This window comes from Lissotriton helveticus, chromosome 7 (assembly GCF_964261635.1).
Source record: "Lissotriton helveticus chromosome 7, aLisHel1.1, whole genome shotgun sequence".
NCBI classification, from domain to species: Eukaryota; Metazoa; Chordata; class Amphibia; order Caudata; family Salamandridae; genus Lissotriton; species Lissotriton helveticus.
In genome coordinates this window covers 246887496-246913686 of record NC_136068.1, presented here as the reverse complement: position 1 = coordinate 246913686, position 26191 = coordinate 246887496, and the positions used below count along the sequence as shown (strand labels likewise).

General features: G+C 45.9%; 1 protein-coding gene across 1 annotated transcript in view; it reads left to right on the top strand.

Annotated features, from left to right (window-relative positions):
- Window positions 1-19476: 19476 nt before the first annotated feature.
- LOC144769028 (baculoviral IAP repeat-containing protein 7-like) overlaps window positions 19477-26191 on the top strand; it is a 31032-nt gene continuing 24317 nt past the window's right edge. Inside the window, exons 1-2 of the mRNA XM_078653026.1 lie at window positions 19477-19536; window positions 21011-21778. Coding sequence (XP_078509152.1) covers window positions 21169-21778 — 610 coding nt within the window. The 5' untranslated portion in view covers window positions 19477-19536; window positions 21011-21168. The remainder of the gene's footprint in view (window positions 19537-21010; window positions 21779-26191) is intronic.

The following is a 26191-nucleotide window of genomic DNA, read 5'->3' as shown; positions in this document are numbered from 1 at the left end:
TAGTAATTGGGTTGTGGTCCGAAATTATTTTCGGGTGAATCTCAAACGTAGCATTAGTAGACATTACCATAGACACAAAGAAATAATCAAGTCATACATGCTTATGATGAGGGTCAGAGAATAAAGTACTTCAGGGAGCGCCCCGTCCTCTCAGCCACCAGACATCTACCAATCCAAAATCAATTAATAGACCCCTAGTGGCTTCAAACACTTTGCTCTTTTTATGCTCATATCAATAATTACCCCGAATGTCTATGTCTCCAACCAAGTGAATATTAAAATCCCCACAGAGGTTTAATGAGGATGGCCAGTTAGCCAGCTCAATGCTAAGATCATTCAACAGGGCGGGATCATCAGAGTTAGACCCATACAGTGAACAAATAGTGACAGCCGATCCCTCTATCCTCAATTCAGCAATCACCCACCGACCATGTGGATCCACCTTAGCCCGCTTACATTCCCCCATCCATATTTTTTTAAGATAGCAACCCCTCTCATGGTCGTGCCTTGTTATGTTCCGAAAACAAGTTCTAATCCCAGATCTTTTAGCCATGCCCTATTGTTCCAAGCTATGTGTGTTTCCTGTACACAAAGCAACTCTATCCTCATTGTTTTAAGAATCTGGGCCATAATCCCTCTTTTTTTCCTACTGTTTAGACCACAGATATTCCAAGAACAAATAGTAAGCTTACCCATCATTAAAAAAGAATTTTATCACAGCTTCAAAAACAAGGCACAAGAATTTCCTCCCAAACCCTGATGTGCGGCAATACTTACAGCCATGAAAACAAAAAAACGTAGCCATGCTGAAATACATTTATTCAACCAAGCTTTACTCAATTTAGACGGCAGCGACCCCCGCTTGTTACTCCTTTCTCCACCACCCCCCCACCCCACCCTCCCTTTTCCCTCCCTGACCCCTCCCACCATCCCCCAAACCCACCCAAATGGAGCAAAGGGACTGAAGGGTCCCGATTGGTGATGGAGAGAGGATTAAGTGCTCCCCCCACTCACCCCCACCCCTCCACTTAAGCCATAAATAAGAGGGAAAAGGGAGTGAAGGGAGAAAGAAAGAAAAAACTTTATAAGATCTATAGGCCACAAGAAAATCAGCTCCCTATTACAGTGTTCCCCAAAAATCCTTCACGACTATCTCTGAGGTAAAAAAAAGAGATGTTTTCTCTTTTATAGATAACCTTAAGATTGGCAGGGTTAAGTAAATAGGCTTGCGCCCCCTTTGCCTGAAACAGCGGAATGAGTTGGCGCTGGTGCCATCTTTGTTGCACAGTTGCCTGACAGTAGTTAGGACGAACAAAGAAATCGCAACCCTTTGCTCTCCTTTTGCGATCTGGGCGCGCTAAATCATATAACCTCTCATGCAATAAGAAAATATTCAAGCAGATCATAATTACTCTAGGTTTAGCCGCAACCCCACTGTGTCCACCCCGAAGCTGAAACGAAAATCTATGAACTCTTTGCAGCTCAAAATCACACTTCCACTCAGTCAATTCGGGGAAAGCCTCGGTACAAAGGTCAATAATGAACTGACAAATGTCTTTCCCCTCAGCCCCCTCGGGAATGACTAGTATGCGTAGATTGTTCCTACGTGATCTATTTTCCATATCAACTAGTTTCCAATTTATATAATTTTGGATCGAGTGAAGGGAGGAGACATCAGCTTTCTGCAGGACCAAGTCATCTTCTATAGCCGAGATTCTGCCCTCAGCTTCCCTGACCCTTACTGACAGCTCCGTACACAACTTGGTAACGCGCCGCACCGTGTTCTGTAGTTTCCTAACTGCCCCTTGAACCCGGAGACTTTCTGCCTTTGTCTCCTCTCGATGCGCCATAATGGCCTGATATATAGTGGTGAGGGTAATATCGTTGCCCAGTTCTGTCAGATTTGGAACTAGAGCCCCTCTGCTGTCATTAGTTCCTACAGATTGTGGTAGAATAGTAAGATTCAAAGAGGGAGATCTGTCACAGCTTAATGCCCTCTCCAACAATGTCCCCTGTAGTTTTCGCGCCGTGACGCTATCTCCAGAAGTCAGCATGCTATTATCCTCTTCTTCTTCAAAGGGAACCAACCCAGTAAGACTCCTATCTGCGGGCCAGTCTCCTTCCAAACTTTCTGCCTCTGAGGTAAAGGACACATCCGACAAAGAATAACATTTTCCACATGAGTCCGCAGAGTCAGCCTCAGTGCCAGCTTCACCATTATGGGTACCGCCAACCGCCACCGCCCCTGGAACTAAATCAGCAGAGATAGGCACGGCAGAATTGTCTGGCATGGAGGGGGGAATACCTGACATGCACCCGGCAGCTGCTTGGGCTGGAGCTAGATTCACACTAAGGGCATTGAGAGGGGCCATAATGCTGGTATGCAAGGGTGTTACCGCCACCCCCTGTCAGGATTCGGCATTTTACTCTTGAGCGGCATTTTCTTTTTAAATATTCCAGGTATGATTACCTGGTTTTGCTTTCTAAGTTCTCCTTGGGCGCCCCCTCCAGCTTCTCCAGAAACAAGTTCAGCCGGAGCTCCTGCCACCTGCATATCTCCCTGTACGGACTGAGAATCTGGGTCTAGGGTCGCTGCAGGCGCAGGTTCGACTAACGCGAGTCCTGCCACAGGTGTACTTGCGGTACTGGCGGTTGCGATCGCCGAAGATGCGACCGCCGCCGCTGCGTGGGTCTTCGTGCCCCTAGAGACTGTGGAGGTGGTCGTGGCGGCGTTCTTGGGCCCCACACCCCTTTACTTGGAGGTATTCCTGTCCGGATCTTTCCCGTGGCCCTGCAGTAGCCTGCCGGTTGCCGCACCTCCCTCCTCCCAGTGCTGAACGCTGGTCGCGGAGCCAGTATCAAAGCGGCAACAGGAAACAAAGAAACGCCGATATGTGAAGGAGTGTGTAAATATTTCTGTCAGCAGTCTCAGCATTGCGGAGCCTTCCCTCGAAACATCTTCAGAGCTCCCTCAGTATCATCGAACGTGAAGGGGTGAGGTGAGCGGAGAGCACTCGAGTCCAGCTCACTCGGACACAGCCGTGTCCTCCATCTTACTACAGATCAGATAAATATTCTGGTACAATTCTTAGAGGGAGTAAATTCAGTCTAAGCAACAGAATAACTCTACATTCTCCAAGTTTAAGATTCCATAAAACATATGGTTGGGGTTTTTATAAATACTGCTCCCCACAATACAATCATTATAACAATTCTCTGCACACTTTTTAATGTCTCTTTCGCGAGAAACCCCATTGATTGATTTTTTAATTCTGATTTTCAAAGCCCATTTACAGAGATCCGCCACACTATCCTTATCAAAGCCGAACATTGTTATGGCTTTTAAATAATTTCTAAAAAGTGCACTTTTTTCTTTCATGTTGACAAAAATTTCCCCACAGGATGCTATCCGTAACAAATTCTCAGAGCTGTTTATTAGTGTATTGCTCCATCTTAAGCACGCAGCCATAGATAGCAGATAAGTGGAGAGTAAACCGAATTCAGGCCTAATCGATGCGATAGGAGCAGCGCGATTCAAATTACATATTTGGTGCCAGACCCGCCCCTCCACTTTCTCAAATGTATCCCACTCTTGTGCATCTATTGTTTCGCAGGCATAGCTCAGTGCTGGTGGTATCTTTATTTTATAGACTGATAAGGTATGTGTGAAGTCTCTTTTCCCGCAATGTGTGTACAAACGATTGATTGCAAAGGCCCGTGAAATTGCCTTGCCTTGACAGTGATCCATATGATTGCTAGCGGAACATCTGTTTGTAAAGATTTTTCCTAAATATGGATAAAACTTTACTACTTCTAGTTTCTCTTTTCCAAAGTACCAATGCAAGTTTTTTCTGACTTTACATCATTGATAACTAAAAATCATAACTTTACTCTTTAAAATATTTATTTTTAAATAGTATTCTTCAGTATACCTAATCAACTCAGCAAGGCGTCTTTGAAGTCCAATTGGGGTTAAATCCACTATTATGGCATCATCTGCATATAGCAGACAGCTCAGCTTTAAATTTCCTAATTTAGGGGAATCCCGTTTGATGAGCCCCACTCTTTTTGACAAATCGTTAATGTAAATAGAAAAAGAATAGGGGCCAGAAGACACCTTTGCTTCAACCCGTTATTAGTTCATATTTTTCTTGAGAGGCCCTGTGTTCCCCCTAATAGGAAGAGGTGTGGCGCCGCGGCCAGGGCGACTGACGCTGGAATCTGGGGACCACGGTTCGATCCCCGGCTCCGGCGGCAGGTTAGCCCAGCACCATGTGACTCTGGGCAATAGCTCGCTTAATCTTCCCGACGGCCTCCAGCGCCTAGAGACCCTTACGGGTGATTGTGCGCTTTACAAATGTGGACTTTACTTTACTTTACTAATAAAACCTGCGTCCAAGTAGAGGTGTGAAGAGCAATAAACAATTGTAATAAATTCCAAGGTATCCTCATGGTGTCCAATTTTCTCCACAACGTCCCCCAATCTACCTGGTTGAATGCTGTAGAGAAATCTATAAAAGCCACATAGAACGGCGTTTTCCGGCTCACTGGGTATTTTTAGGTTAAAGTTTACAAGGCGGTGATGTTGTCCAAGGTACCACTGTTTTTGCAAAATCCTGTTTGTTCTAAGGGAATAAGATCATTTCCGAATGCCCAATCTTGCAGATGGGTAAGGATGGTCTCCGCAAATAATTTGCCAGTTGCATCCAGGAGAGAGATCCGTCTAAAACTGGCAGGGGAATAATTTTTGGGACCATTTTTGTATAGTGGAACAATTATACTTCCCTTCCAGGATGTTGGGATGTCACCATGGGTATAACAATGGACAAACAGTTAACGCAAAAATTTAGCCCACGCTTAGCCATCCTGTTTTATTATGGCTATTGGTACATCATCTGGGCCCATTGCACTAGCGTATCTGGTCCCTTCAATGTAACCCTCTATTTCAGAGCATTATGGTGCACCATATTCGCTCCCAGCGGACGGGGCAGAGCTAACATCTTGATTCCATACAACTGCGGAATTTAAAGCATACAGCTGGGAAATATACATAGACCATTCTGCTTTTGGAATCAAAATGGGCTTTGACTTCTCTCTCCCATCACAAAATTTTGCTATTTGCTATCAGCACCCAATATTTCCTAGTGTTGCCAGATTGAGAAACCTATCGGAGTTTAACCCAATTTGAGTCTTCGACCCTTGTACTGTCCGACACCATTTTCCTTCTCCTTACCTGTTTCAGTCTGTTAATTTCCCTTTGCCTTGCTATCGTAGACAGCCTAAATTGTTCTCTAATTAAAGCATTAATTTACCGATTTCATTTTGTAATATCCCATGATATAGTTACTAATAGTACTGAACTGTGAACTTGCTTTTTTCTTCCAAAAGATCCTATTGCAGCCAAGATTCTCTCAAACCTGTCAATAGGGGTTTCTTGAGTACAAATAAAAGCAGTATTGTCAAAGACGCTCTTAGAATTTGGGAGCAAGTTATTTGACCAGCAAGTGCGCCCATTACTGTGATTACATAAAACCTTTTCGTCCCCATGATTCCAGAGCTCAGGCTTCTCGATTTCTATATCTACATTAACAGAGAAAATTCTATGGTCAATCATACTTGTAGTAAATACCTTAAATTGTGTACATACACTGAAAAGTCGGTAAGATACCACCATGTAATCAATTAACGCGTGACCATATGCCCCCGATAAGAATAAGAGGCTGGGGAATCCTCTAGAAATCTGCCATTAAACATTAATAGGTCGAACATTCTCAAATTATGCAGAAGTAACAAGCCTTATTTATCTGATATTAAATGGTTGGGCAGTACAGAATCTGGAATGAACCATACTTTTTCTAATTCAAGGTTTGAAAAAGACATGACTGCACTGTTGGATAATTTGGCATTAAAGTCACCCACCATCATCACCCACGAGCATTCTTCAATGTTACTTATCCTTTGCACATAAGTACAGATTGAATCAATCAATGAGTTTGATGCTCTCCCTGGGGGAATATACACGTTTACCAGTAAAAGGAAAACTGCTACCGCTGAGTTATTTTCACCAATCCTCAACTTCACTCCCATACAACACTTTGAGGGATGAATGTAAATCACAGGAAACCATCTCATGGTACAGCTAAGTAAAATAGCTAAACCACCACTAGCATGCCCTTTTACAGATGTTTTTGCTGCGCAACAATGCACATAAAAAAATCTCAAAATGAAAATCCCCACCCTTCAAGGTATCCTGGAGGCAAATTATTTTAGGGTCATATTCTAGTAACGATTTAAGCTTACAGTTAGCTTTTCCTACCCCCGCTAAATTCCATGATAGGACTCTTCCTAAATGGCTTCTGATGGGATATAAATTCGATATATGCAGGTCATTGGCCTAATATATACAATATAACCTTATAACCGCACGTTTGCAGTATATTGTACACATTGTATTATTGTAGTTAGGAACGATTCACTTTTGTGCTGCTTAAACCTATTGGTGTGACCGGAGCCATTTTGTTTCGTTTCTCTGTTAGCAAGTACTGTTTCCCTGAAATCACGTGATTAAGCTTTCTGCACGAAACCACAATGGCTGACTTAGCTGTCTACCCTCTCGCTAGTTTGTAGCTCAGAGAAACCCAAGGTCACACTTGCCCTTCTTGTGGGATGCGCACATTCTAGCAGGTCCCGTTCTTGCACTACCCGAGCTACAGATAGAAAGGGAGCCACCTTACTGACCTGCCCCCGGAATAGCTTAGGCCTAGCTACTAGCAATCAATTGTGCCTTATATGGGTCTTCCTGCTGGCTCACTGACAATTTGTATCTTTCCTTGTAAGGTGACATTGTGGTGTGTGTGAAACGTATATATACTTTGTACCATTTGTATGTAGTCAGTCTCCTCTGCGCACCTCCGAGGGTCGTGTAGACTGAGGCTCCCCTGTCATGGCTTGTATTTGCAAAATAAACGATTGAACCTTCTCCATTGCCGACTGACTTATTATTCATAAATAAGGTATATGGGCTATTGGTGAGTATAGTCCATTAGTGTAATATTTTGGATCCTTCACTACCACCGCAATATGGGCCTTTTTATTGTTACTTTTGACCGATTCAGGGTACCAGCCACCCAGCTCCACTTGGCCATCTCATCCTCCACAATGCCACCACTGCGCCTTTGAACTTGGGGACCTATAATGATAATTTCTCTATTTCCTAGATCGCCATACTGTTATTTCAATGTATTTAGGGTTTATAGGGATTACAACGCCCATGGGAGTGGAGAACCCGCTACATTGCACCTGATGGGTCTTTCCTGAACTTTCAGATTAAAAAGGGCAAGGGTTAATACTAGAGAGCATGTCTATACCTCTCTTCCTTAAGGAATTTACATTAGCTAGGGCAAGGGTTCATACTAGAGAGCATGTCTATACCTCTCTTCCTAAAGGAATCTACATTAGATAGTACTAACATTGAAACTACCCCTGACATGAATGTGACTCTAGTACTTGGAGGTCTAAGGTCAGGTCTAAGTAGACCAACTCAAGGTCTTTGCTTGTTACCAGTCCCAAGTCCTTTATTTCTGATATCAACTGAAGAAGGGTACTTCTATTCAGTAACATTGAGTCCTTTTTGAACTGGGAAATAAAGAGCAAAGCCCTGTTCACCTGCCCGAAACCCGGCCCTGTATGTCCTATGGACCTTTTACCAATCTGCCCCAAGACTGGTCCCCTCTCTAACCTAATCTTCTTACTGCTACAAACTGTGATTAAGTTCCCTTCTCCAACTTTTGCCTGGACGGGAACAAACCGTACTGGGAAAGTATCCCGTCCATAAGAAAGAAGAGGCGCACCTCTGCTAACTTAGATTTGTTCTAATACGGAGACGTATGAGTTTGTCAATACGTTTCCTGGTGTAGGGTCTCTACTTGTTTCATAATTAGCTAAATTAATGTTGTGGGAAAGACTCTGATTCTCAATGTCACCCATGATGACTTTGGGAGTCCCACTTTCTTCCTGACCCTCTTGGCTCCGTGGGACATTCAGCACCGAGTTTGAGCAGGTCAGCTGATTAGAGTTATCTAGCCCTGCTTTATGACCCACATTCAATGCAGATTGCCCCAAGAGCCCGTGAACCTTCCTACTTGGTGTTGATTTTGTACTATTTAACTCCTCAATTACGGAAGGGAACCACACTTTTTTTCTGTTTCCGTTTTGGGATACGTCGAATTCTGTTTTTCTTCTTTTCGCTCCGACATGTCGGGTGTTACTTTCTCTCAGTGCGTGGACCTCCCCTAAGGGTGTAGTGACTAAAGTATTAGCAGAATCTTCATTTAACTATGATTTTTTGGGGGGACCTGTAATGCATGAGTTGTATGAGATTCTTTTTTTTTATGTGGTATACCCATAATGGGGGCGTAACCGGGGTTACTTTTAAATTTAAATTTACATTTCCCCCTTGACTAAGAGGCTGGGCACCCTCTATATGTTGCTTGACTGGGGATGAACTTACCAGGGGGCTACCTCTGGGCGGTGCAACTATAGAATCCTCCTTCACTTCCCGCTCCTCTATCTTAATTCCCCTTTTAGACACCCCATTACATGTCTGGCATGAATAACAAGCTACATCAGGGACCTTTCCTAATGTATTTGTTGCTTGGTTAACCTAATTAAGTTCTTGGATCTTCATTAAAATAGGAGAGAGAACTTCCAATATATGATCAAAATTGACCATGCTTTTTTCTAACAAAGATAAAATTGAAGAGAGAATTCTCTCCAATGCATAACAAATCTCTACGGTACCCCCCGTATATTCTCGACTGAGTTCAAGATATTATCTGCCCCCTTATCCAGAAATGCTGCTGATGTCCCTACATCAGACAATTCTAATGAATGAACGTGTGAAAAACTAGTGGGGTTATGACTATACAGGGCGGGCATATGTGATTGACCAGCTAATAAAACCGGAGACAATCTTAATTCCAGGTCCAGATCCTTGGTGCTTGTTTTTCTCCAGTGCGCCTTCAATTCTTTGTTTTATTCCAATTGTATAGCAATGTCCTGTAGGGTATATTCCTCTATTTTCGCCAGTACAGGGCTACGATCTATAAACTGTAGCACTTGTAACGCCTGCTCACACAAATTCATCAGAGAAGGACCAGTATTACATTTGATAATACTTCTTGGAGTGGCTTGAGGATTATCAAACAGGGACACCAACCCTGCCAATGGTTATAATACTGATGATTCCTTTCTATTCAAATTCTCATTCGGAAGGACTTCTACTTTGCCCTCAGCTAGATCCATTTCCATCTTACTGTCCGCCCCTCCTGTTTGTACAACAATTCCACCAAGTGGCTATGTAAATGTCGACAACTGAATGCTTTTGCCTTTGTTCTGATGATGAATAATTACGGCGGGATAAAGGGCCTCTTTACACTCTGGGAGAGTGGACTGAACGCCCTTCTCGTCCTCTGCTTTTACAGGGGTGTTCATCTCCTAGACTTCCTGGACCTCCTTTTCCTTTTCCTTTGGCCACTTACCAAGTTTGGAGCACCTTAGACCCATTGTGAGCATTGACATCACCGATGGGTACGTTTTCTGGTGTGAGAGGTGTTCCCTATTTCTCCTTCGCTGGATAGTTTTTCGGAGTTTAAGGGAACTGCGGTGCTCCGTGGAGCGACTAGCTGAGCTTGCAGATGGCCCTGACAGTCCTGTAACTGATTCTACTGTTGCGTTTAAGCGTAAGCACCTGGCATTACAAAATACCCTATTATAGTCTATTATAATCCCACTGGGTTTTTTGGGTCACTGGCACTGGCTCTAAGCTGGCAGGCCGGCAGGCTGATAAGCAAGCATGCAGGAGGGCAGGCAGGTGGGTGGGCAGGAGATGTGATGGACAGGGAGTCTGGTTCTCTGCTCCTCTGCAACTCTGCAACTGCTTTACTTTCTCCACAGACTCTCTTAAGAGGGAGAGATTCAGACTCACAGTGCCCACAACCGCATCCACAGTCACTAGCCGTACTAGCCTCATGGGCTGCATGAGGGAAGCGGTGGTGGAGAGGTAGGTGCTCTCAGCTGGAAAGTGCTGGGAAGTGCTGCCCAAGAAGCACAGGCGCAACACAGGCCCGCAGCGCCTCAGTTCCTCTCAATGCCTCCTGCCTCAATGTCTCCTGATCCTAGCTCTGGCTCCCACTCTTTCACTCCTTGCTGCAGCTGTAGGCTAAAAAGCTACGAGGGCCACAAGTAGCCACCCGGAAAGTAGCAGGGGTCTTTATGGGACTTGACGAGGTAGGTGGGCAATACAAGGGAACAGGAAAACAGTGAAGAGCAACGCGTCGCCCACCTCCTCACTCGCTCTCACTCGTTCTCACCCAGGCTGCAGCATCTGGCAGCATCTACCACTGAAAACCTTGAATGGATCTTGCGCACCACTGCGTCGCAGACACGATTGCCTGCTTTCTCACCACTTTTTCTCGCTCCGGCCGCTCCGAACTCGAAGCTACTCAATGTCAATACTCAGTGTTCACTGGATCAAACACAATCCCTCGCCAGGGCACCCCTTCCGCCCCCACTACAGGGGTACACCTGGCTCACACGTGGCTGATGAGTGCCGATGAGCGCAGCTGCCGCCGGGCAGATGGAGACAGGCAGATGGAGAAACTCTGCTCCGCTCTGCTCAGCTAATCTCACTGTGACGGGAGCCGGGGGCCGAGGACCGGGGGGTAAGGAGCTGAAAGCCGCCTTAAGCCTTTAAGCGGGGTCCGCGTGGGAGATCAGTGAAATTGGAGTGCAGGACGCGGACCGCAGCGGGAAGGGGTCATTCTGGCGATCTAGAGGCCACGGACACAGGACACATGCACGGACTGCTTGCACCGATGCTCCAACGGTTTCTGATCTCTGAACCGGAACAAGTAGAAAACGCGAATCTGCTTCCACCTTTGTTTTCCTTAGTGGCAGGTTCTCAAAGAAGAAAACTCTCACTCTAAGTTCTTAAGAGAATTTGGAGTATTGGCTGACAAAGGACCAGAAACCCTATTTATGATTGGGCCTTTGATATTTGTAAAAAAATAGAGGTAGTCTATGTTTTAAAGTAGATACTTTTAACTAAATCAGCAAAATAGAAACAAATGTACATTGGACCAATTCTGGGCCCCATCGGTACCGCAGCTCTGGGCTGTACGTCTGCAATCAATTATCATTGCATGTAGGAGTAGATTTCCATATGAATTTTACTGTCTTACCAAATGACTTGCATCGAAAAAGTTGTACACATTTAATGAACTGCACCTGTGCAAAGTACTTTAAAGAAGGATTGTACATTGGTCCAAAGGTGTGCAGTTATGAAGGATTAGTTCAGACAACTCTCATATGTTTAATCAAATAGTATTTAAGATAGCAGCAGCAAGCATGTCACAGGACCCAGCTCCCAGGGTATTCCATCTGAAGCGGGTAGATCACTATTGCTTAGTGGAAATTATAAACTAGATAAGCTTTAGGAGGAAGTAGTACATCCAAGGAAGTTAATCTACTACACGATTTAGAGGGATTGACGGTTGGAGCTTCAAAACACCCTGTATTAGCTGTGGGGTGGAGGAGGAGGGGAGAACCCCATGATGTCTAAGATAGCAATGTGAATGCTTCAAATGTGTTTTGGACTGGGAATAGGTGGTATTCAATAGAAAATATTTCCCAGGGTACAACGCAAACAAGTACAAATTGTAAATTGAGGCCCATTTGAATAATTTATCAATTCACCCAACTCAAGCGTGAAATGAATTTACTTATATGGGATCAATTGCTTTGCGGCACCAGTAGCCCTAAGTGAAAATAAATACTAGAAAATAAACATAGTCTGCAGGTGTTGACTGAACAGTATGTATGGCAGTGTGTGTAAAAGAAAACATGTGCTGCCTAGTCAAGGAGCAAAGTTTTCAAAAAAAATGATTCTGCTAAAATGTATTAAAAAGTGTGCAATGAACAGAGAAGTCAAATGCTTCACATGTGACAACTCTAGTCAAAGTAGTTTTTGAAATTAATACTCATTGTACAAGGGAGAGAAATGTTCCATAGTATGCGACAGACTCAGCGCCTTCTTCCATCACAAAATCAAGACCATCTATGACAACTTCGACGAAACAAACATACTCATGGAACCTACACCCACTGTTCCCTACACCACGCAGCCGACACTTGACAGCTGTACCGCCCTCACCATCGAAGACACCCTGAAGACCATGAAGGCAAACCACTCTGGGGCCCCCATGAACCCCTGCCTCCACCTCTACCACAAAGCACCAGACATCATCGCCCCCGAACTTAGATGTATCATCAACCACTCCTTTGAGACAGCCTCCTTTCCCGATGACTGGAAACACGGAGCGAACAGCCCTCTCTTAAAAAAACCCTTAGCGGACCCCACCGACCACAAGAACTTTAGACCGATCTCTCTACTCCCGTGCCCAGCGAAAGTCAGTGAAAAGCCATCAACAGTCAACTCACCTCCTTCATCGAAGCAAACAACATCCTTGACTCCTCCTAATCAGACTTCAGGAAGAACAACACTGAAACTGCCCTCCTCGCCATGACAGACAACATCCTCCCTACTCGGCAGAGGAGAGACTGTGGCCCTCAACCTCCTGGACCTCTCCGCAGCCATGGACATAATCTCACACCGCACCATAGACCGCAGACTCCACGACGCAGGAATCCAGAACAAAGCCCTAGACTGGAACAGCTCATTCCTCTCCGGCAGAAAGCAGTGAGTCCGACTCACTCCCTTCCACGCAGATCCCACACGAACTACCTGCGGAGTCCCCCAAGGATCCTCCATCTGCCCCACCCTGTTCAACGTCTACATGGCCCCGCTCACATCCAGCGTCAGATCACATAGACTCAACATCGTATTGTACGCAGATGATACCCAACTCATCCTCTCTCTTTCCAACATCTCCAAATATAACATCCAAGAAGGAATGGAAGCAGTCGACAAGGGGATGAAAAACGGCTGCCTACAACTAAATGAGGACAAAACCAAAGTACTGATTATGGACCCACTCCCCGACGCCTGGAACGACCCTTGGTGGCCCCCTGCTCTTGGGAACCCTTCCTCCCCCACTGACCACTCACACAACCTCGGAAACATGCTGGACTCAGAACAAACTCAAAATGGACTGTCAAATCAATGCTGTCACCTCCTCCTGTTTCCACACCTTTCGTCTCCTATGAAAGACTTTCAACATGATTTTCCTCAAATACAGGAAAACCGTCACCCACGCCAAAATCAGCCACAGACTGGACTACGGCAACACACTCTATGCCGGGATCAACAAGAACCTCACCCGCAAACTCCAGAATGCATCCACAAGACTAGCCCACAACCTACCATGCCACTGCCACATCACCCAACACCTGTGGGCACTACTACACTGTCTCCCCGTCGAGAAGAGAATCCCCTTCAAACTTCTCACCCACTCCCCAAAAGCCCTCCCCAACACCGGACCCGCCTACATAAACCACCGCCTTTCGTTCCACGCATCCCAAAGATCCCTCCACTCAACCTAGCACTCCCTTTCAACTGTACCACGTATCAAGAAGACCAGAACGGGCAGTCGCTCCTTGTCTTTCCTTGTGGCCAAGGCACGGAACACACTCCCTCTCCACCTCCGACAGACACCAACACTCTCCAAGTTCCTGAAAGACCTCAAGACCTGGCTCTTCGGTTAATCACCCTGTACATACAGGAGCTGCATGCCCCCACTCCTCCCTGCTTCACTACTTGAGACCCCTTTGGGTGAGTAGCTGCGCTCTACAAACCCCTGATTGATTGATTGATATGAATGATCAGTTGAAATAGTTACAAAAGCATGGAAATTGGGTCATGTTTGTGCCCATAACACACAGCCAAGGCATTTTAACGTGAGCAGATCTACAAAACCTCTGCAGAATACTTTAGTTGTACAGACCATCTTGATTTCAGGAACATTGGCTATGCTGATCAAGTGCCTTTAGCATGAAGTCGACATCTGCCTACAATTAGGGGATGCTTGAGTAAGCACAAACACTTTGGTTTGTTCAAAAACCTCTTAATGTGTAAGGATTTCTTTGAGTGCTATTCATTTTAGCCTAATCAGCGACCATGTTTTAGATGGATTAAGTCTTGCCGAAAATAATTAATTATGTTCCGGAAAAACAGTACTATGTGACAGAGTTTAGGGACACAATGCAGTGATAGTGAGACTTTAGAGGGGACCATCAATTGAGGCTCAACAACTAGAGCAGAGAAATGCCAATTCAGCATGGGGTCTATGGATTTAGGGCACACCACAGGAAAAGGTATAAAAAAAGGTTTTGAAGGTTCTGAAGAACAAGATGGGTTTCTCGGGTCGGGTGTTACAATGGTTCTCGTCCTTCCTCCACCACAGATCACAAAGAGTCAGGCAATCCACTCCCTCTCCCAGCCCTCTCCAGTACTCATGTGTGTCCCCCAAGGGTCAGTCCTGTCTCCTATCCTCTTCAACCTTTTCTTGGAACCATTAGCTAATTCACTAAATTCCCCAAACTTTCTCTTCCTTATGTATACGAACAACACGCAACTTTATTTGAAAATCTCATCCCTGGATAACATCATCTCACTCAACACTAACCTCACGTCTACTCAAAATTGGTTATCTAAGAACCATCTCCTGCTCAACAACTCCAAAACTGAATACCTTCTCATCTCTCCCCCGAACCACATCTTCATGCTAAAACTTTGGATGAATCACCGAACTGCTTTCAACTGCGCCCCTCTCATCATAGACTCAGCCAAATCACTTGGAATCACCCTGGACAAACACCTGAATATGAAAAACCATATCACCAAAGAGTGTAAGGGAGCTAATCACTTGATGAGGACACTTGAGAAATATCAAACTTTTCCTTCCACAAAAGGATTTCAAGCAGGGGGTCCAAGCGCTTGTCTTGCCAAGGTTAGACTACGGCAGCACTACGCTCTGTGGCCTTCCTAAATACACCCTGGCTCCACTAAGGGCATCACTGAACACTGTGGGAGGCTGGTCATAGGTACCAAATGAAATGAGCACATATCCTCAGTCCTAAAATCTCTTAAATGATTGCCCTATGTCCTGCATCTCAAAACTCCAAGGTACCTAGCACAAAAGCTTGAACTATCCTGTGATAGCAGAGCCTCAAGAAGCGCTAACACTTTTCTCTTGAAACCACTCATCCTTAGCAAAAAGAGAACCTGTTACTGAGCCTTCTCCCGCACTGCCCCAAAGATAATGAACTCTCTTACATCAGAAGTTCGCAGAATCTCCTCAACGACTGATTTCAAACTGGAGGCTAAAAGATTCCTAATGAACAAAATGTTACCTTAATTTAGCTAGGTTCACCTGCTCTAAGTCCCTGATCCTACAATCATTGTACCTTTATTGTATTTGGCTCTTCCTTACTGCATAGTGTGCCCCCCCGTGTTGACCGCTATATACCTGTTTATTGTATTACTCTCCTTGATTCATTTGTCTTGTAATTTTGTGACGATTCCTGTTTGGTAGTCTTCTCTGATATGTATGTTTGTATGTTTGGATTTATATAGCGCTTATAACCCAGGGGTCTCTAAGCGCTTTGCCTTGGGAACCCGTCCTGGCTTTTCCCTGTGAGATAGCCCCTACAGGGCATCCCCAAGGTGAAAGCCAGGCATTCCGCCCCGGGGGGCCATTGTGGAGATTAAGCAAGCTTAATGCCCAGAGTTGCAGAGTGTGAACCCATGATTAGGTCAGGCACCGAAGCGAGAATTATCGAGTCCGTGGACATTTGAGCTCGAGACCCTGCCGCGTCGGGAATTGAACCCTGGTCCCGGGTCTGACCTCTGCTTCAGGGTCTGCCTGCTCTAACCAGTGAGCCACACTTCTCCACTGATGTCGATATTGCATTTATATCCTTCTTCCCATCCTGTTGTAAAGCGCTCTAATATCCCCCGGGATCTTGGTTGCGCTATAAAAAACTTTATAACTTAATAAATAAGGTTCAAGTTGGTATTAACAGTGTCTGGGTGCCAGTGCCCAAAATTAAACATTAGTCATTCTGGGGCCTTGCTGAGTATTACCACAGTTGTCATCCTGCTGCTTCGTAGGGATACGTAACTTCAAATTCTATATTAGTATGTAGAATATGGTCTTTTGAAAGTATGAAGGGTTTTGATCTTTTGTACATAGATTTTTTTTTACTGAAATTTACTTTGCAACCAAGTGTTGGATGCATTAGAACATAGCGGCAGGGATTACATGATTCAAAGTGTGCGCCTTGACAAGTTGAATCCAACCATAACCAAGCCGGGCTAGGTTTGCACTTCATGTTTTGGTAAATGTATAAATCCAGTTGTTTCACGTGGTTCTTTAACCCGTTAACCGCGGCGGTAATTCCACAGCGGGGCGGGTGTTTCCTTGCGCGGCCGGAGCCGCGTCGGCCGTTGGATGTGCGCAGCACTACGAAGGTAGTGCTCGCGATGGCCATCGGCCGACGGCAGCACGCAACGAGTTAAGAGCAGGAAGCTTAGATAGATGTAGGCCAGGTGGTAACTATAGGTCATAGGAGGGTGGCTGGTTCTAGCCCCTCTCCACGTTCATGCAATGAAACAGCAGCACAAACAGTTGAGTAGCCACCTTGAAGTAAAGGGCACTTTAATTCAATTCTAGCATTAAAAAAAAGTGGCACAACACCATGCTTAAGACATGGTCTCCGCAGTGTCTACACTCACCAATATAATAAAAGCCAGCCCTGGCCAGTTCACTCGGCAGCAACTTGTCCTTTGGCCAGCCGCGGAAAGATATTCTTGCTTCTATTCGTGTGCCATGACTGGGCGTGCTGTCTTATTTAATCTGGAGGCCTCTGGGCCCATATTCTGAGGTCCACCCCAAGGGTCTGGACTTCCACCCACTGGCTGCTGCTTGGGTATGTTGGCCATGACAAAGCGGCAAGACAGTTTGTACTTCCGTTGCTCCTGCATGGCACTTCCTGGAAAGATTCTGCAGTTTAGAATGCCCCAACAGGAGAAGCACTGGGCCCAGTCCACGTAAAAGAAGCCAGCGCTGGCCAGCTCTGCGCGAAACACCTGGGCGGCTGATGGCCACCTTTCGATGGACCTCACCCCAGGCTGTTGGGCTTGCGTGCAGTCCTTGTTCTTCGCGCCATCATGCAGGTTCTCGTAGGTATGCCCAATTTGCTCGCGCACAGAGCGGAAACCATCAGTTTGAGCACAGAGAGGAAGAGACAACCCTGTTGTGTTGTGGGGGTAGGTGGACCCTAGGGGCATAAGCTGGGGCCCTACACTGTGGGGGCACCTGGGACACACTCGGCCTGACACGTGGCTATAACAAATAAACGACACGAGCACTAAAGGATGCTTATGGCTCTCCGCACTCTCGCCAACTGGCGTACGTGCGTGCGTGGCCCCTCTTTATTAAACAGGGTCACATGACCTAGCGTGACACGCCTGTGGCGTCACCAGCGTGCGCACGCTAGAACACAACATCCCTCCTAAAACATGAAAGAAGAAAATGCAAACACAAAAGTTCGACTTGGAGTCCCACGTGGCAGTCTCTGGACTCAAGGCACATTAGATCGAGATACCCAATGAAGGTTTCTGACAATTGGTAAACACATTTAACTTATATAAGAACAGTCTTACATGAGGTGATCACGAAGGCGACAGGACGGTTCTGGATTGCTCCTCAGCCTGTATTGTGACCTCCCTCTGCTCTGGGTGGTGTCATCACTGGTCCTGGCTGTGAGTAGGGGGCTCGTGGTCACATAGTCCGGAATGCCCTGGCCCGCCGTGGGGTTCTCGGCATCATCCGGATTGTCACTGTGTTCTTCAGGAGGGGTGTTTCTCCTCTGGCCTTCTTGGACATCTGTGGCATCCGAAGTAACTGGACTATCAGCTACATGGCTTGCTGGTGTTTCGGAAGTGAGCCTCTGCTCCGGTTCCGGGTGAAACAGTTTGAAATGGGAGACATTCCTGGTTACTGAATCTCTCCCTCTGGAGGCTATTATGCGGGTGCCTTTCACACTCACGACTTTCCATGGTTCCGGTTCATAGGTTAGTCTGAATTTTCCGCTGGTTATTCTATTCTTTAGCAGTACCAGGTCTCCTCGGTGGATTCTATCTGCCACAGCTTTCCTTCTCTGGCTGACTTGGGCATAGGACTTATGTCTTTTCCTGGCAATTCGGCTTTCATCGGCCACCTCCGGTGTCCATCGGGGGTGATGAGGAATGGAGTCTGCCACCACGCGTCCCATGAGAACACGGAGCCACCCTTGTGGTGGTGTGGGGTGTCTGTCGGTAGCTCCGCAGAAATGTAAATATGGCCATTCCCACTGACTGTCCTTTGTCATGTGCGATTCGAATTACTTTGTTGAGAGTCCGCATGAAGCGTTCAGCTTCACCATTGGCCTGGGGCCAGCGAGGGGTGATGCGGCGATGCCGGATTCCCATGGCATTCAGGTAGCTGGCTAACTCCTATCCTTGGAACGGGGGTCCGTTATCCGTCCGTAGTTCACGCATCACTCCGTGAGCGGCTATGATCTTTTCCAGTTTGTGTAGTACTTCAGCGGCACTGGTAGTGGCTATGACTTCCACTTCCGGATATTTGGAATGGTCATCTATCACGACCATGGTGTGTCGCCCATCAGGTAGGCTTCCAAAATCCATGCTGGCGCGCTCCCACGGTTGAACACAACAAACCCCATCAGGTCGATTGAGCTGGTGGAGCAACGCCTGGCACCTCGAAGGGCATCTGGCTGACAATGGGCGTAGTTACTCATACGGCTTACGCTCTGTACAAGAAAATAGGGACACCTCGGGTTTTGGGGTGCCAGGCAGGATTCCATGCCACTAGTGGCGGGGCTGCTGCAGTGCCCAATTATCTAAGGAGACCGATGTAGTCTGTTGTCTAGAAAGCAGTAAAGACCAAATATGATTTAAAAGACACAGGACGATTCCAATCCACCGTGAATCCTGCCCTGTCATTTGCTTTTGCAAAAATGTTGTGAAATGAAGCACTAGCACAATTGGCTCAACGAAGCGACCCTAAACTACAACCCCCATAATGCATCCAGTTTAAAGAACTGTCGGTAGAGTAAATAACGGGTACTTGGGACAAGGTGGAATTCGTTCTCCCGAGACTGACAGAATCTCAGCTCTGGGCGCCTAGAAAGTCTTCCATGCATTCCACAAATCCATAAAGAAACACCAACACCGTGCTAACATCACGCTATCACCTAGTCTAGGCTGTCCCTGCTGTGAGCACCTGCTCCGTTCCGTATTTTAACTGCAGCGCCTGAATGCTGTGGATATGCCGCTATCTCTTTAAAGATCGATATTAGACGTCTGTGTCCATTAACGAACAATGAATAGGCCTCACCTGGGACGAATAGGGGGTTCCGTGGACCAGATAGTGATCACGTGGGGTAGGTAATTCATGTAAAAGGAAGTGGATGTGGGCTCCTGAGTTCATTCGTTTGGCGAGTTCTTGTTTGCCGGTAAAGTTTTGTGTTTCCGTGCTGTGGAAGAATTTTTTTATTTGTCTTTCTTTAACGTTTTGAGAGCATGCCTGCGTTTTATCTGCTTGCTTGATTTTGTAGAGTTGTTTTTCCACTGCTTTTGTGCTTAATGTTTGCTTAACAATGTTCTCTTTTTTTTTTGTGGCATGGCACGTAGTTTTTGCTTTAGTTTGCTCGTACCTAGTTACGTTGGTGATTAATTTACAATACCTGGTAAAATGTTCTTTTGTTATATAGTAAAAACCCAAACCTGGTACTACCCACGAGGGCCCGTCGACATTGGTATGTGTATGCAATCTAACTGTGAAATTAACTGCAGGGTACCAATCTGTGATTAAATTAACTTTAATCTCTCGTTTTCTTCTTCTGCACTTTTTTCTCATGTTGTCATGTCTGTGCAGACACAATAATAATTATTCGCTAAATAAATGTTTACAGTAGGACATAAGTGCTTGAGTAAGCCAATGGCCCCAAAGATTCCCTTAAGAGTTTGGTGTTGCCGAATACTGAGGCTGCCTTCACTTGATTTCACCTGCTGCACCTTCCACCATCTAACGGAGAACAGGATGTAGCCTAACGGTTAGAGCGGTGGCTCTAAAATCTAGGCAAGAGGATGTAGCCTAAGGGGAACCGGGTTGGAGTCTCCGCAATGGCGCTCACCATCCTGTGATTCAGGCAGATCACTTAATCTCTCTTCTTGCCTAACAAAAATGTATGTGTCCTTGTGTAAGCAACTGGTGCTCATGTGTGTGTATATAGTACTCTGAAAGGGGGGGGGGGAATTAACAGTTTGACTGAAATACCCCATCTAATTACTACTAATGATGGTTTTTGTCATAGCAAGGCAGTTGGGGCCCTTGTATAAGCTAAAAAATATAAATGCTACCCAACCACTATGCTGTAAAATACCGCCATACAGTGGGTTCAGTGAGCTCCGGTGCCTCTGGGTTCGGCTCTTACAGGTTAATGAATTTGTTGGTTTGTCGTTGTTTTGTTGGATATGGCTTCTGTTTGTGAGGGATGCTAAACTCGCCACTACCCATGCTCCATCTGTCCTAAATTACTCGATTAACTGGCTCCCTACAACGCAGTACCGTTGCAGGGCTGTCATTGGCCCCAAGGCAAACCAGGAAATATGCCGGCCTCCTCTTTCGTCCCACACTAAAATCCCGCAATTACTAGTCCGCTACAGATGCAATGTGCCCTATCTTCTTGTATCATGGATGTTTCTCCACCACAAGGTCCACGATTAAGTTAATGCATTCTGGGGGATGTGGTCCTGAAATTTGGACTTGGGAGTCAGTTGTTTTATTTAATGACTTTGGTGTCACCCTTCTGCCCCCCACCTTCTTGCTCTTTGTCGTCCTGACGATGTTCGTGTCTATTGCTCTATTACTGCTCGATCTCCTTATAGAATTTGTTAATAAAACCCATGTATTTGTCTTTATTTTAGGATCTGTGTATATTCCCACTGTCGGAACCAAAAAGACTAAATCGGCCTCCTTGGATAATTCACTGGGCACTGAGGCAGACCCGCCACTGGTTTGAAAATCCTGCCTGGCACCCCAAAACTTGAGGCACCCCTACTTTCTCATATTGAGCGTAAGCGATATGAGTAACTCCGCCTACTGTCGGCCAGATGCCCCTCGAGGTGCCAGGCGTCGCTCCTCCACCTCAATCGAATCTGGAGGTTTCCTCGCTGTGCGCGAGCACCTTGGGCTCCTTGGGAAGACCTACGAGAACCTGCAAGCTGGCGCGAGGCACACCGACTGCACGCAGGAGAAGATGAAGCGCGAGCTCAACAGGCTGAGGTCCTTCGAAAGGTGGCCATCCGCTTCCGAGGCGTTTCGCGCAGAGCTGGCCACCGCTGGCTTATTTTACGTGGGGCCAAAGGACCGGGTCCAGTGTTTCTCCTGTGGTGGCATTCTGAAATGCAGGGTCTTTCGGGCAAGTGCCATGCAGGAGCACCGAAAGTGCGTCCCGTACTGCCACTTTGTCATGGGCAGGGAAGTGGGCAACATCCCCAAGCATCAGTCAGTGGGTCGAAGCCCGAACCTGATGGATGGACTTCGGAGATGGAGCCCCGAGTCCTCCAGATTATTAAACAAGGCAGCGCGTCCGGACATGGCACGCGAATGGAAGCGGGAGTACTCTTTCAGCGGGTGGCCGAAGGACAAGGTGCTGCCGAGTGAACTCGCTCGGGCTGGCTTTTATTATGTTGGTGAGTTAAGATACTGCGGAGACCATGCATTAAGCGTGGTGTCGTGCCAAACATTTATTTTATGCTTGAATTGAATTAATGTGCCCTTTACTTCAAGGTGGCTACACAGCTGTTTATGCTACGGTTTCATTGCATGCAACGCGTGAACGGGCTAGAGCCAGTCACCCTCCCATGACCTACAGTCACTACCTATCCTATATCTAGGGCTTAAAAAACCCAGTGAAACTGGATGTATAAATTTACCAATACTTGAAGTGCAAACTCAGTCCGGCTTGGTTAAGGTTAGATTCAACTTGTCAAGACGCTCACTTGGGATCATTGTCCTAACGCATCCAAAGATAACGCACAGCACTTGGTGACAACGTCCATTTCAGTCAAAAATACTCTATGCCCAAAACCCTTCATACTAACAAAAGACCACGTTCTACATAGCAATATAGTTAGACAAATACAAAAATGAGAAGTGATGTAACCATACCCTACTTTTTTTTTATTTCTCACTGTTATTTGCATGCAGCAGTACCAATGTCCCCTGGACCTCTAACGAGTCAAGGGACACTTATTTTTCTTCTACACTATCACAGCCCTCTGTGACTGTCTACTAGAGAATTTGGATGGGCCATTCTTCTCTTCCTCGCTACTACCCCCACCCCCATGTTAGTTTTTTCACCAGCACTCTGTCTTCACAATGCTACCTCACCTTCCTTATACCTTGTTTGTCTTCTGCTTCTTCATGGTCGTACCTCTCAATCTCCAGACTGCTTGATTATTTCCTTTCCTCCTGTCCAAACGTAAAGCGGAAAATCTCGAACCAGGCATCCTTCCCTGCCAATCATAGAAAAGGATACTTGCCTGCTGCCGCATTAGGAGCTTTATGGTGAGCCCACAAGAATGGACTTCACTTTCCTCCTTTTTTTTAGGTTACCTACTACCTGTGATCATGAGATGCATCCTGTCCACCAGACCAGTGTTCTGTGTATTAAACCCAAGCTAATTTAATTTTTTTTTTTTTTTACAAATTTTTTTCAGAAAACCAATTTCACTCCATCGGTGCTAATGGCATTAGGCATACCTTCTAGTTTCTTCCATGATAAAAGCAATTTGTTATCATAGCAACGGTCCCAAGATTCTGAACGACTACCCATACCCATTTGGAATGGAAACCACTCAACAGAACCACTGTTCTTAGCTGTGTTCCAGCGGGTTACTGGCAACAGTTAATTTAAGACCACATACTCACCTGGGCCCATAAATTCATTCACAACACACTGACAGTAACCTCTAGGGTCATGTTTTTATAATCCTCAAGATTAGGTATTTCTAGTCCCTAACTAATCTTTCACTTACCAAAAGTTCTTTCCTCTGGCCAATGAACCATTAGTTGGAACTAGTTGATGGTAAAATTACATAGTATTTCAATATACTTTACACATTGGAAATGATGAGTCAGGTTGTCTTAACTTTCTTTTCCTAGAGTAAAATTCCTGTGAACTACTTGCACAGTGTAGAATAAACTCCTCTCTCATAGGAAGGAAGACTGAATCAATCTAGATACGCTCATTTATACTTTGAAATGACACTGCATGAAAGGGAGAGGATAAAGAAAAGCGCAAAATACCGATTTAGTGTAGTTAACAAGTACGATGTTAGGAATGGGATCTCTGGTTGGCTAGGGCTTGCGCCAAAGCCAGGCAGAGACCACCACTCCAGTCAGGGCAAGGGAGTTGCACGCCAAAGATAACCCCTACTTACCCCCTTGGTAAAAGGGCCACTGTCACAACCATCGCAAATCCCCAATTGTACTTGTAGAGCACAACCAGTACCTGTTGAGCACAACCAGTAACTACTGGCGCAATACTGAACTTAGAGCTAGCTCCTGTATCCTAAAATATAGGATGCCTAAGTCATGTCAGGCATCAATCACATTAGCATAGAACACATGAATCACCTTAGGCACTAATTAGCATGAACACAGTGTACCTTAATCCGGGGTGCCCACACTGAAACTGGCCTCTCTCAGGCCTCCAAAGCCTTATGTCCATCAATGTCAGGGCTGGCTGGAAAAGCAGCTAAGTAAAAGTGCGCAGATGCACAGCCTAAACGTGGCATTTTCCCACCAATTGCTGGGCAGCTGTGAAAATGGCCCGGGCACCGAGGTGCCCCCTGAGCCCCTCTCTGGGACTCTAAATGAAACTGTCCACCAAGGTTGCAGCTGCCTGCGCTCTTGACTGACGGCTGGAAAAACCACCAAACCAGCACTGGCACTACACGTGCTAAAAGAGCCCCATGGGGACTCAGATATTACCAAAGACGTTGTTGCTGTCCACCTCCGCGGTACAGCTGGGGTAAATAACCATGATGAGATAATAATGGGGTAACCCTGTATTCCCTCAGAACCTGTTTAAGTGTCAATTAAACAAGTGGTTCTGTCGGGTAGAAAGTACGTTAATTAATGTTGCTCGTAGTGCATATGTAATAACGGAAGCAACCTCTAGAACACGCCTGTGGGGTAAGAACACATATCTCTTTGAAGAAATGAGGACAGAAATGTTATGCTTGGAATCAATTCTGCTAAAAAGAAACAGTACTATCCTAGATAATCACAGTAGACTGATGCTGTCAACATGAAATATTTACATGGATATGGGATGATTATGTGACAATAGTACTCAACAAGTATACAGTATATACAGGGTGGGTATGCTTTCTATGTACAGGTGGGTGATAGGGCAGATAATGTTTTCACACCAGCGACTCCTATCTTCCGTTGTGTGGAGTCTTGGTAGGTCTGGACCTGGAATATGTCGACGTTTCAACCCTAGTGGTGCCCCGGTTTGATAGGATTTAAAATGTATACTGCACACAAATGCCCCAAGGCATCTTGGCGCTGAGTCAAATACATGAAGACTGGTATTGCTCGAGATGGAATTCAAGCTATACTGAGAAGAGCCAGGTTTTTAAAGCCTTTTGGAATAGCAGTGAAGGGCTATTTTTTATTGAGTGGTAACTGGTTCCAGGTCTCTGCTGTATGCAGCATAAAACTTCTTCTCTTCCCCCCCCCCCCCCTTCCCATCTCAATTGCTTGCATCTGGGAGTCTTAATCCGCTTTGCATCTATTGATCTGAGTTTCCTTGGCGGTTCATACTGTTTCAAGTTAGTTTTTAGAAATTGGGAACCCATCTCCTAAAAAGCCTTGTATGCCAGGCAGGCTGACTTGAACGGTATCCTTTTCTCCATCGTGAGAGAGTGGAGGTTTCTTAGTCTGTGGGCCACTGGCTCAGACCTGCTGATCTCCAGGACTAACCTAGCTGCAGCACTTTGAAGGCGCTGAAGTTTTAAGAGCAGTTGATTTTTGTAGCCCAGCATACAGAGCGTTCCTGTAGTCCAACCGGGTCAAAGCCAGCATGGTTACCAAAGTTTTACAGGTTTCTACAGGAATAGCAGGAGCCTTTTTAACAACTTCAGACTATACCACACCGAGGAGGGGAGTTTAATCTGGGCTTCAAATGTTAGTTTGGTAACAAGTACAAAGCCCAAATTCCTAACTTTGTCCGCCAGTGAGGGGCATTTGCCCAAACTGCCAGGCCACCACTTTTGCGCCCAAATGTTGGGCACCCCCCTATTGGCATGACCTCGGTTTTATCACCGTTTGATTTTAGATAGTTTAGTGGCATCCAACGGTTGACTTATTTCATGCAATTACTAAACTTGTCCTCTGTTTCGTCTCAATTGTTGGAGATTGACAACGTGATTTGGGTGTCATCGGCGTAGGAAACGGGGAGTAACCCAGTTTCTGATAGCTGCTAATGGGGCAACATATATATTAGAGGGTGGGGCTCAGGGAAGATCCCTGTGGCACCTCCTCAAGGAGACTGAAAAGATTTAGATGTATACACCCCCCCCCCCCCCAAGAACGAGGATGGCAAGGAGAGTGCTAAGTCTTGCACTCCCTGTTCTGCTAGACGTGTCAGGAGTATATCATGATTAACGGTGTTGAAGGCTGTCAATAGATCTAAAAGAATCAAGGCAGCCTTCCTACCTGCATCCAGTACACCCCTGAGCTCCTCTGCTGCTATGATCAGTGCTGTCTCTGTCCCGTGTTCCTCCTTGAACCCATACCGTGACCTAAGGCATGGGTGGAACTGAGAACCAGCCAGCTTTTAATTCAAAAGCTTTTCCAGCACTTTTGCTGGAAAGGGTATTCTAGAAATAGGCCCGTAATTTGCTGGGTCTAGCGGATCCAGACTGGGCTCTTTTAGCAGAGGCAGGACAGATGCAGTATTCCAAGCAGCTGGGAAACGGCTCCCCTGTATTATCTTTGCAAAAAGCAACTGAAGTTGTTTGCTGAGAAGCTCTGGGAACAGATGTACCAACAAGGGTCCGTAAGGCCTCTTGACTTGGTTGTCATTATTA